Source organism: Setaria viridis, chromosome 1 (assembly GCF_005286985.2).
Source record: "Setaria viridis chromosome 1, Setaria_viridis_v4.0, whole genome shotgun sequence".
NCBI classification, from domain to species: domain Eukaryota; kingdom Viridiplantae; phylum Streptophyta; class Magnoliopsida; order Poales; family Poaceae; genus Setaria; species Setaria viridis.
This window is the reverse complement of record NC_048263.2, coordinates 27423973-27436473: the sequence shown is the minus strand read 5'-3', so window position 1 is coordinate 27436473 and position 12501 is coordinate 27423973. Positions and strand designations below refer to the sequence as shown.

General features: G+C 45.3%; 1 protein-coding gene and 1 pseudogene across 5 annotated transcripts; one reads left to right on the top strand and one right to left on the bottom strand.

Annotated features, from left to right (window-relative positions):
• Positions 1 to 3596: 3596 nt before the first annotated feature.
• Positions 3597 to 5477, bottom strand: LOC117855360 (putative pentatricopeptide repeat-containing protein At3g25060, mitochondrial; annotated as a pseudogene).
• Positions 5437 to 12159, top strand: LOC140222687 (uncharacterized). 5 transcript variants are annotated; one of them, XM_072293518.1, is made up of 2 exons: positions 5437 to 8337; positions 11543 to 12159. In XM_072293518.1, exon 2 carries the CDS (start codon positions 11625 to 11627, stop codon positions 11934 to 11936), a length of 312 nt encoding a protein of 103 aa, XP_072149619.1. In that variant the 5' UTR covers positions 5437 to 8337; positions 11543 to 11624; the 3' UTR covers positions 11937 to 12159. The 5 variants fall into 5 exon arrangements, with proteins under 5 accessions (XP_072149619.1, XP_072149617.1, XP_072149618.1 ...); XM_072293516.1 differs by having other exon boundaries at positions 11532 to 12159; XM_072293517.1 differs by having other exon boundaries at positions 5437 to 8342.
• The last annotated feature ends 342 nt before the right edge of the window (positions 12160 to 12501 follow it).

The window sequence follows — 12501 nt, the reverse complement described above, 5'->3', positions numbered from 1 at the left end:
GTGCTTTTTAGCATACATATTTATATTTTAGCAGTATTACTAATTGAAAAAACAAATTTTTGCCAAGAATAAAAGGAAAAACAATGCAAAACTACATATTTTGATTAGGCAATACTATAACGGTGTACGTTATTGGTAAGACATACTACGTAAATGTTCTTTATGTCAATGTTCTTTCCATCCAAGCCGAGTGAGTTTGAAATTTCGACTCAGTGCAAGTGCTCACGGATTTATTTTAAAATTTAAACGGCTCTAATCTTTCAGTGTATTTCGAAAAAAGACATATAAGAGCAACTTCAATAGACCCTCTCTACCTAAGTTGAGAGGACCCAAGTCAAAAAATGCACTCTAGCCGGTCCTCTATTAAGCTCCCTGCATGCCTCTAAATTCCTTCCTCCACCCTCTCTCTATTCCTATGGTCCTATCCATGATGGATATTGCTGAAGTTGAAAATATTTTTATAGTCTTCAAGAATTAGGGAACCTCCGCTTGGTCTTTGGGACTTTGACTTGAGGGTTATTATTGACGTTTAATACATATCTTTTGTCATTATTGGGATTCATGGGCTTTCTCTTTAGAGAAAGGATTCATAGTCTTTCCAACCAAATGGATCTCTTCGTCCTCGCTTGGTCAAACAAAAATTAATAACTTTACAAGGTAATTACGGGCAATACCTTTTTGCCATGCCTAACCTTAATACGCAAGGCAGCAAGGACAAAACCTTGGCTGTGACCTGTGAAGGCGGATGAGCTAGAGAAGTCCTCGCCTAATGTAGTGATGTCAGTTTGCTCGGCAAAGCTATAGCGTGAATTTCCGGCTCAGGGTCGTCTTCGTCTATCAAGATCCCCTTGTTCCGGGGGTCCTACCGCGCCCCCGGACTGGGCCACGGCACTCGAGTTTCGCGAGCCTGGAATTTTGCAGAAAAGCCCTCCAATGTTTCGTTTATCGGCTTCAAGTCCAGAGGCCCTCCTACAGTATCCGCGTTCAATTTTTATGGAACACCCTCTGATGTCCAAAATATTTCAACTCGAAGAAAGAAAATTCGGAAATCGTGTCAATTTTGCAGAAAACCGCCCGCCGCTACATTTATGAAAAACCCCCTGCCGCTCAATGCTCGCGACGCGCGGCCGGCCCCGAGCCGCCGCCCCCTCCCATTCCTCTTTCTCCCTCTCTATCTTCCCCTCCTCCCCGCCGCCTCCAGCTGCCGCCATTACTGCCTCCCTCTAGGGGGCGGCATGCTCCTGGGCTCCGAGCGCCAGCACCGCCCATTCCCCCCCCCTCCTTCTTCTCTCTCTTTCTCTCCTCCCCTACACCCTGCCGGCGGTAATGCCGCCGCCGCCCGAGCGCGGGCGCTCTCTCCCCCTCTACATCTCCCGTCCTCCTTCCTCTCCTCCTGGTGTCGCCGTAATCTTGCTGTCACCACTCTACGTACCATCTGCTGCCCCTCCCCAAACCCTTAGCCGCTAGGGTGGAGGTAGCGGCCGTGGCGGAGCAACGGTGCCTGACATCGCACGCCGCCACCTCAGCTTCCCACGAGCAGAGAGCGAACACGCGCCGCCGCCGATGCCCCCGCGCTCCCGCCGCCGTCGAACGGGGACGGCAACGCGTCCTCCAGAAGCTGCTGCTCTCTTATCCTGCTTCCTAGGCTCCTCTCTAACGCCGCCAAGGACGGCACCCCTTCATCCAGCGCCCTCTGCTCCTCGACCTCGAGCACCACTTCTCACAGCTCGTGGAAGCGCTGCTGCTGTCCCTGCGGGCACCGAAGTGACCGTCTTACAGCATCCTAGCCCAGCTAGCTGCTCGTGGAGGAGCTACTGGCGCCGGTGCTGCGCCCCTGTGCAGGTTCCCATGCAGCATAGCGTGCTGGTTACCACCCCAGCAGCTGCAGCGGCCGTCGGCATGGGCGACGCTCAGTAGCTGCTCGAGGAAATGCCTACAAGGTCAGTCCGTGTATACCCCAATTTCTTACGTTGTAAATGCCTTAATGGATGCAATAGATTTGTGTACTGTTGGAGCCAATTTCTGTCATTTGATGGATGAAAGTAAGCATCAGTAAGCATCGGTAATCCATAACAATATAGCGGGTTCCTCGTGGTGCTGTCTGCAATGGCTCACGTCTTTTTTCCTCCAAGATAGATGCATCTCGATCCACAATTTGTTGATAATCACCCAAATTGACAAACCTGCGAAGGTGGTGATTGGTGGCCGCATTCTCCAATTGCTCCAGCTTTGTTTATGTTGTGCAAGGAAACAACATTGCTTTCTTTTATTGCATTATCCCAAATCTCTTTTGACTAGAAAGCTTTGAATATGTATGGGATATTCTGCATTGGTGTGCTAAAATGTTCTAGGCGGCATAAAGTGTCATCACTGGAGCAAGCAGTCAAGGATCTGCAGCTAAGTACCTGGTTCATACTTTTAGCTGTGACAGCACAGAATCCTGAGACTGGGCATTTTCGTGTTTTGATGACCCATGGTCTTCCCAATTTGAAAGACACCCTTCTCGCAGCTCGTGCCTAAAGATATCCAGTGTGCCTTAGCTTAGTTTGATCTTCGTTTAATCCAGTACTCCACACTTAGGTCATAACTGTGTCATAAGATTCTTCTTTTTCAGTTTGTTTTGTTTCTCTGGACAGTTCAGTATAATCTATAGCATTATCTGAAAATTAACAGAGTTTGGGTTTACATATAGGAGTACATTGCATGTTGATGGCAAATTAACACTGCTAATTTGTACAGCAAAAAAGTATTTTACATACATAAAACAACTTTATATGTGTTGATAGTAACAGAATCATGGAAATATTCCATCTAATAGAATTACTCAATGCAAACACATCTGCCAGATGTTGAAATGGTGATTGGTGTGCTGAAGAAGGGTATGTGGCATCTGCCAGATTTGTTTGCATTGAGTAATCTATTATATGGAATATTTCCATGATTCTGTTAATATCAAACATCTAGCAGATGTGTTTGCATTGAGTAATCTATTATATGGAATATTTCCATGATTCTGTTACTATCAACATATATAAAGTTGTTCTATGTATGTAAATACTTTAGCATACTTTAGCATAAAGTATGTAAATACTTTAGCATATATGTATATAAAGCTCCCTTTTCCATTTAGACACTACGAATAGCATAATTTAGGGTTGGGGGTGCTCCGTTTCGCGCAGAAGGAAGGGAAGAGAAGGGATGGGCATACCTGGTGGTGCTCGTCACCGGCAAAGGGCCCGGTGAAGACGTCGCGAGGGGGCGCCGCTGCTCGCCCAGTCGTCGCCGCCAGGAAAAGGAAGAGAAGACCAAGTGAGAAGAGAGAGGGGAACGGGGGAAAGAGAGAGACGAACGCCCAGGCGCCCAGCAGGCAGCGAGCCGCCGAGCCGCGATGCGCTGGGCCTCCCTCGTACAGAGGAGGTGGGCTGAGGCCTGAGAGATTCGGCTCTGGGCAAGGATAGAGATTAGGAGTTGCTTTTTCTTATTTGATTTAATTTTAGAGATTCAAAACTTTGTTTGAACTCCATTTGCTTCAAAGTGCCGAGGCGAGTGATGAATCTTAAATGGTAGCAGTGGGGCACGTTTGTTTGGTAGTATTATTAATGAATCTTTCATGAACACACCGGCAAAATATTTCAAGAAGATGAACACGTGCTCCATATTTCGATTTTTTAAAATAAATTCATTTACGTATTCCATTCAAAGTCTACCGATCTGGACAGGCTGCAGCAATTGTATTGCTTTGGACTTCAAGGCCGCCAGTCCGCCACAGCCCACAGCTGACGGCCTCATCGCCCCTCGCGCTGCTGTTTGGACGCTGGACGCGACCCCAAATTCAAAATTGGCCAACGTCTCCGCTCCCATTTCAAACCAAGAGCCCCCCTCCACCACCGCATCTCCGATCTGCCACCGCCTCCGCCTCTGCTTCCGCCCCACCCAGCCGCGGAAGTCCTCCTCTGCCTCCGCTGCACCCGCGATGCCGTCGGACGGCGTCGACGACGAGCTCGGCGGCGGGAGAGTCGCCCCCTCCCCCGCGCGGTTCGAGCTCCAGGAGGACCCCGCCTTCTGGAAGGACAACAACGTGCAGGTAGGGTTTCCTCCGCCTTGCTGCGAGCTGCCTCCTCCCCTTCCCCGCCGGCGCACTTTCTACTCCATTAGCGGCAGTGCTCCGGTCTAATTTGGTCATCATCTCTTTGAGTAATGCAATGGCTTCATTGGCCATGCCACTTTGGAGATAACCATAGATCATAGCGTTATAGGAGATGACATCTTTAGCCATCATTTGATCAAAGAGACGCCTGGATCTCATAATTCTAGTGCATTTGAAGTACACCTCGATAAGAGCTGTGGCCAAAACTACATCTAGAGGGATAGATCTTCTAATTAGGTAGGCATGAACACTAGCAGCACAGCCAGAATCGTGTAGCTTAGCACAAGCAGAAATTACATTTGCATAGGTTACAGAATCTGGAATTACCTTATGCTCGTGTAGCATGACAGAGAAATGGTGGATTGCACTTCCACTCTGTCCAGTTCTAGCAAGACCGGCAAGCATTGCATTCCAGGAAGCCACAGATTGCATCGAATTCTTCAAGACAGCAGATGCTAATTGGTAAGCTCCACATCGACTGTACATGTGAACAAGGCTGGTCTCTAGAACTTCATCTGAGACACCAATTCCTCTCCTTGTGGAATAGCAATGTACCGATTTGCCTTCTCTAATTGCTCCAAAATTACCAGCAACTTGCAGTAAGCTAACCAGAGTCACACGGTTTACTTCCAGGTTGCTCCGCAGCATGTCTCTGGCAATTCCAAATGCATTCCACGAAGTAGAATCCATATTTTCAGAATAACCAGTGATCATTGAGGTGTAAGAAACAATATCCTTCCAGAATCTCTTCAAACGCCTTCTCCGGATCATCCATCCTGGCAAACTTAGAGTATAGCCTGCCAAGAGAAGAACCAACAAAATTATACCTACTGAGGCCAAGCTTCAGTGAGTCGGCATGCATTCCTTTGCCCAATAACAAATTTCGGAGCTCAGTGCATCTCTTCAAGCCAGAAGTAACAGTTTTCTCATCCAAGCCAATCTGGTGCAACTTCAATCCCCTGTACAAAAGAATAGCCTCCTCTGGATTACCAGCTCTAAAAATGTCAACCATGGCCGAATTCGACTGGGCAAGATCATCATTTAGAAAGCCTTGGAAGCAAAGCCCTGTCTTGGGCAGGACACCTAGACTGGCGTAGCAAATCAGAATTTCAGGGCCAAGAATAACATCCCTGCCAAGTCCTAGCGTCAGAACGCGAGCATGGAGCTTCTTGAGAGACCTCACATCTGCGCAGTTTTGGAACAACACAGCGAACTTATCAACATTGCATGGCCTACCATATCCAGAATTCGCACCAGCAATAAATCCAGATAGCCTCCTGCCCAGCTTAAGCATCGCAAACTTATTGGTCTTTGCAACAACATTCCTAGATAAAACTCTTATTGCTGGCATCCTCGTGACTGCGGAAAAAAAGAAGACTTTCCCCTTTACGCGTCTACAGGGGAATCTTTTTTTTTTAAACAACCGTAGGAGAGCTGCCGATTATATTAAAAAGAAGATGAAGCTTGAGTGAAACAATAGATGGGAAAAAATAACACAGACACCAGCAGGTTGGATTGGGTCATCAACGCATGCCGCACCACTCTATGAATCTCAACTCAACTCAACAACACATCGGTCGGTTGGATTGTGACATCAACATGTGCTGAGCTCAACTCATCTCAAATACACTCTACCTGATAGGATTGGGATATCGACACGAGCCGCATAACTGCTCTCACTACGTGGCATCTCCTCAACACTGGCCACCATGGCAACGGCCCTACCACCACCCCCGGCCCACCAACACCCCCAAAGGAGCAGCGCTGACCACCTTACGAAGCTAAGGACCCGCAAGGTCACCACTTGCGCCATCGTAATTGATGACGTTTTGCACCGAGCCAACTGCTCCCATGCAGGGTTGGTCGCCACGAACCACTGCAAATCGTGTAGCCATTGCACCATCGTAGCTGCTTGCACCATCTCAAGACGTTGTTCTGCACCGGCCTAACCTTGCCAAGCAAGATTAGCCGTCGTAGCCCGTTGCAAGCCCCGAAGCCAACTCACGAATAGCCACCATTGACCGCCGCAAGGCCGCCCACACCACCGCCAACTAACCAATGGCCACTCCAAAAAAGCAGACATCAGTCGCCGCCGCTAAGGGATCCTCCGAAGCGATGTCTCCAACGAGAGAAACGACATCCTTAGACGTCGTCATCTCTGCTACGACTGGAGCATAGCTTTCGCCACGAGGACATCCCACCAGGGGGAGAGTAGGCATCATGCTGACGCCTTCGAGGAGGGGCGTGGCGCCCAAAGGCGTCACCGTCGCAAGGCTTTCGCCCACTGCCACACTAACCCGACCCCGCAATGAAGCAGCCCGGAGAAGAGAGGGGGGCATCGCAGTCAACCACACCCACGATGTCGCTGACGCGCACCCGTGCAGCCACAAGCAGCTACGCCACCAAGTGTCGCTGGTAGCAGCAGTGCAGGCCGCCGGCGGCCACGCCACCACGGCGCAACCGAGAGCTTCGTAGGCACATCCTCTCCACGCCTTCGCTCCACTGCAGAACATCACCCTCCCACCGCTTGAATCAAGCGCAAGGCCGCCACCTCCTCGCTCCCCGATTGGCCACCGCCACGAGCAGGCCCTCACCCCACGTGGATCCACTCTCACAATTTTAAGGAGAAGTGCTAATGGGTAAAACCGTTTCTTCCTCTCCTCTATCCCTTCTCTCTCCGTGCTCGTGGAGGCGCGGGTGGAGGCGCGACCGCAGCGACAGAGCTGCGAGTGGCTGGCAGCGGCAATGGCGGTCCCGTTGGTCCTGGTCAAGACAAGACAAGGTCGGAATCAAGCATGCACTTGCAAATTCTCCCACGGTAGGCCCGGACACGCGAGCACTATAATCTTAATTAGCATCTACAAGGACAGCATCAAGAGGCCCAACATTTCCGGTGCGACATGCATGAACTGGGACACAATGAGACAAAGAAGGCGGGATAAACAAATGGGTGGCCGAGCCAGCGCTGGCTGTACGTGTGTTAGTGACAGTGAATAGGTGAAATCTAGGTTTGGGCCCTTTCTAAAATACTGTTTTACGAACTGAACCCTAGGAAAACAAACAGTGTACGCTGCCGTCTGTTGTGTTAAGGGAATGTGAGATTGTACTCCCTTTATTCTTAAATACACCATATGACATTTAGGATAAATTGAAGGAACGTAGTACAACTATGAAAAAAAGAAACAAATCTTTCATGAATAATGAATGGTTTTCAAAGGGTCTATTTTAAAGAAAATATTCCTAGAAAGGGTCAAATCACAAGACTTCCTTGAGGCGCGGAGCTGGCAGGGAGAGATTACATTTTCATTTTCATCATGAATATAAAATGGAAAAAGTGCATCGGATTAACAACAAGGACCGAAAGGGACCTGTTTGTTTGTTTGTTTGAGCTGCAATATTTAAACTTTTCTGAAAAGCTGCTGCTTACTTTTTAGTTTTGAAAAAATAATGCAACACTAGCTTTTTAGAAGATGTGTTTAGTTTTTTAGTTAGCTTTATAACTAAAAAGCTCATAAGATTGAGTTTTTCATATAAACTCAGCTTTTCTGACTTTCTAACTTCTCGAAAATGGTAAGAGATTGCTGTTTGTTTGAGTTTCTGAGTTTTTATAACCTGAGGCTACTATAAAGCTTAAACAAAAGGCCTTTTAAGTCCAGCGTAGAGGTAATAATACGATACGAAGGGGGTGGCCAGGGGAGAGGAACCGGCCGAGTGCATGCGCATGCACTCTCCGCCCCATTTTTCCCCCAAAAGATGCTGTCTCACAATATAAAACTCGCTCATCGCCGTCACCTCAGCCTTTGCGTGGGAGACTACGATAACCTGGGTAGTGTATTTGCTGGGCTGGATGCAGTGTACCCAGATTCTTCCCACAACCTGGCTGCTGCCTGGCCACTTCCTCTGATCCTCTCTCTACTGCCGGCCGGCCGGTCTCTCCAGCTCATCACTCACTCTCGACTATATAGGCATATAGCCAGCCAAGCCCTGCACCTGCGAGCAAGCAAGCTCTATCTGTTCCTCCCTCCTCACATCTCTCTCTCTCTCTCTCTCACTCCGAATCCGAAGAACACTGACCTGGCCCGGCCGGCCGACCAACCGACAGGATGATGATCGCTGGTTGATAACGTCGGCGGCGGCTGCATGTGTGACCTGAAAAGATGCGCGTCGGTCTGTCTCACCGGCAGCTGCAGGTGAGGTACGCATGCTTAGCTTTTTGCACATGGTCGTCGTGCTCCATTCATACGAGTTTCTTCTTTCGTCCTCTTCCTTCATTGCACGGACGACATGCAGATGCTGAGATGAGATGCATGCATGTGAAGTGAAACGAACTGATGAATCGGTCGACGACCCATAAGGATCGTGTGCGTTGGGGCACCGCGCGCCTCTGTCTACTGTTAGTCTGTTTGCTGATCTCGCTCTGTAGACGCATGTACGGAGAAGAACGAAGAAGCTACGCTTTTTTATCCATTCGATCACGGGTTAATAATTACCACTCCCTCCGTTTCAAATTGTAATTTATTCTAATTTTTTTGAAAATCAAAGCATATCAAGTCTGAGTAAATTTATATAATAAAATATAATAAAATACTGACATTCATGATACCAAATAAGTAACTTTAGTTTCTTCATTAAATATTTTTTCATAGTATATCTATTCGGTGTCATAAATCTTTGTGATCCTCTCTATAATTTTGATCAAACATAAAATGGTTTGACTCTTCAATAAAGTTGGAATGACTTACAATTTAAAACGGAGGGAGCAGCTAGTTAGAATGCTTTTAAAATTCTCCTGTTTGGTCGCCGTCAACTAAGGATGGCTACTGTTTTTACGATTACACTGCAGGCATACCACTTCAGGTGCGCTTGAATATTTCTTTTTTAATATTCTCTCCGTCCCAAATTACTATTCGTTTTGGTTTTTCTAGATGCATAAGACATAGCATACATATAGAATTTTAGATGCAGATATGTATCTAGAAAACTCAAAACTCAAAATGAATAGTAATTTGGGACGAAAGGAGTATATCCCATCACACGCCTACAATTAAATCGCTGAAAGTCAGTACTCTCATGAATATATTAATATACATGTGTGCATCATGATTTCAACACTTCAAATATTTCTTTTCAGTATATACCCCATCACACGCCTAGAGCTTAAATCGCTGAAAGTTAGTACCCTCATGAATATATTAATATATGTGCTTGTGTACATCAGGAATTTCAACACTAATGGGTCTCCATAGTAGTACGAAAGCTCAAAGTTGCTTCCCTCCGGTCTTCAAATAGTCACCGGGACAATACTTTAATTAACCATAAATTAATAATATCGAACGCATTCAAAATATAGCAAAGACAATTACTATTGTCAAACTACTATTTGAGACGAAACTAATCACACCATTCTTGTTAATTTAAAATACACAAATAGACACTAACGGTCAAAACTAAAATATATTGACTGTGCATAAATGCAGGGAGTAGCTTAGATTATCATTATGAACTACGTTAACATAAACTCATAAACTAGCTTTTAATATGTGTTAGATGAATAAACTGTTAACTGTGTATGCTTACTCATATAAAGAACCTTGAATCAGTACCAAGCTAACTTTTCAAGATTCTCAATGTGTGTGGATTTTCTTTAGACTCCACCAACTCTAAATGGACGAGTAGAGGCCCAAAAGAACAATTGCTCCAAGGGCTAGGAAATGCAGTGAGCATAGGACCTTGCTCTTTTCTTTTACACTTCAACTTGTCTCTGGTCATTCGTGTTGTACGGTCAAAACTCCAACGAGTATATTTTTTGAGTCGTCGGATCTTTTGACGCTCCTCTAGGATCTTCCTACCAGTGGAATTTAGTAAACACATCAGATCTTCCTATGCTACTTTCGGATGGATATTCTAATAGCCACTTTTCTAATTTGAACATAACTTTTTACTCCATGATATAGTTTTAATAATCTTAGACTCTAAAGGAAGCTTGTGAAATGCTCTCAAGATTGTCCAAAAATCCATACCATTTGATCAGACCAAAATATATGCATTTTTTGATGCTTGGAAGTTTCTTTGAAACTTCTTGACTGTTCCATCAAATCTTCCGAGAGATGGCCACTTTTTGTATTTTGGCATAACTTTCTACTCTTGCCTCCGATTTTGTTGATCCTAAGAATATACAGAAATATTGTGAAACACACTACAAGATTATCCATAAATCAATCCCATTTGATCAAACCAAAATATAAATAGTATGGGACAACAAATCCAGTTCATTTCTCTCTTCATTATGATTTTGTGGGTCTTTTGTGTTGTATCTTTGGAACCTACGAAGCCCTATAAATATTTATTTTTGAGAAATACATTAGTCCTAATAGCATTATTATCTTTCAATCACAAGAATCACAGATAATGGCTTACGGGCCATTTTGCTCATACTTAGCTTGGTGTTTTAACAATGCCAAGACACGTAAACACATGTATTCTTATCCCTATAACATGTACACACACCCTACTCTTTAGTACTCCCTCCGTTTCAAATTATAGGTCGTTTTGATTTTTCTAGATTTATACATATTATTATGCACCTAAACATACACTATATCCAGATGCATAATAATATCTATGAACCTAAAAATACTAAAACGACTTACAATTTGGAACGGAAGGAGTATGTCAAGATTAATAAAAGGAACTACTCCTCCGAGAAAATCTTAAGACTGACGAAGTTAATACACGTAATACTGCAGAAACTCTTATCTATGTCGGCTCAGCAAAATTGGAGCCAGCACAGCTAGTCATCCTTCCTGGCTCATAATAGAAGCATCGTTAAGTCTACCAAGTGTTATCCATAGGTACGTGTATACGTGTCGGCTCCTATATATGAGCACCGATACTTTTACATGTTCGTAATTTGAATTTCATCTTCAAAAATTTGTATTTTTTTGATAGGGACTTTGAATGTAGACAAACTTTACATAAAATTTGTAGGTTTTGACAAGAGCTACAACTTTCTAGTCAATTTTTTTATTTAATTTTTTATGTAGAAATTTGTAGGCAACATGAGTCAACTGGCGGTCCATGCCGGCTCCAATACTTTTGCAAAGAAACATAAGGTAATAAGGAAGTAAGGAACCTAACTTTTAGACTTTGTTTAGAAACATAAGTAATCCCCTCCAATCCATACATATTGGGAGAGATTAAGGGGAAAATCAGTTTGTTTTGCACTCCAATATTTAGGAGAGATGAGTATATATGTCCAAACAAAGGCCATATAGCACAACGTGCTCAATACAGGAAAAACGCCAACTAAGTATAAACATCTTTGCCAACTAAGGTAAGACAAGAAATTAACCTACTACCTCTTTTTCGTCGTTATGATCATGAGCTTAAAAGCAGTGTTCCGGAGGACGAACCGACAGGTCCGAGGGGGGCAAACCACCGCCATCATCGCTCCTCGCGAGCGGCGCGGCGCACGTGAATGCCATCGTCGCTGACATCACCGGGAGGCGGGAGGACGGCTCACCTCGACGTCGACGGCCGGCGCAAGTACCATGACCCAAGCACGCCGAGGGGCTTCTGCGCCAAGTACTTCTCCGTGGAGTCGTGCCTCCTGCTCGCGCTCATCACCGTGCTGCTGCTGGTGCTCCCGCTCGTCCTGCCGCCGCTCCCGCCGCCGCCGCTGGTGGTGCTGCTCGTGCCGGTGGCGCTGATGGCGGTGCTGCTTGCCATGGCGCTCACGCCGGCGGCCGGCGGCCGGAACGAAGTTGCTGACCCGGCGTCTTACTTGTAATCTTTGTGGATTGATGTGAATTACAAAGTTTTGAGGGGACAGAGGTTTTGATTCGAGTGCTGGATCAATTTCAAGCGCATATAGAGGGATGTTCTTTTGTTTTCTCTTCTTTATGTTTGTATTGTATAATTGTATATAGCTTCCCTCTGTGTTGTCTGGCATTTTGTTTTATTTTTTTACTTGACACCTTGCTTTTCGAATGTGATTATTGTTATAATTATTAGTACTGCGGAGATATATTTTAACTAAATACTAGATTCAATTATAAGGTTCGGTTTGGATTCCACCCAACTAAAGTTTAGCTACCTAATTAGTAAAGATTTTTATTAGCTAGCTAAAGATTAAAAAACTAGAATTTAGCTGGGAGTGTTTTCCTCTAGCTCAGTCCTGGTGGTTGAAAACAATTGATCATTCTACTCTTCATTAATTGTAGCTAGGGGATTTTATAGAAAGGTGGAGGGGTAATTCCGTCTTTAAACAAGTTTAGCCGGTGATTCAAACTAAATGAATAGTTGATTTCCCATTAGCTAGGAGTGCTTTAGCTGCTCTGTTTGGATCCATATTG

Excerpts from the sequence above, each read along its gene's own strand:
- LOC140222687 (XM_072293518.1), top strand. The coding sequence starts at position 11,625 with ATGCCATCGTCGCTGACATCACCGGGAGGCGGGAGGACGGCTCACCTC.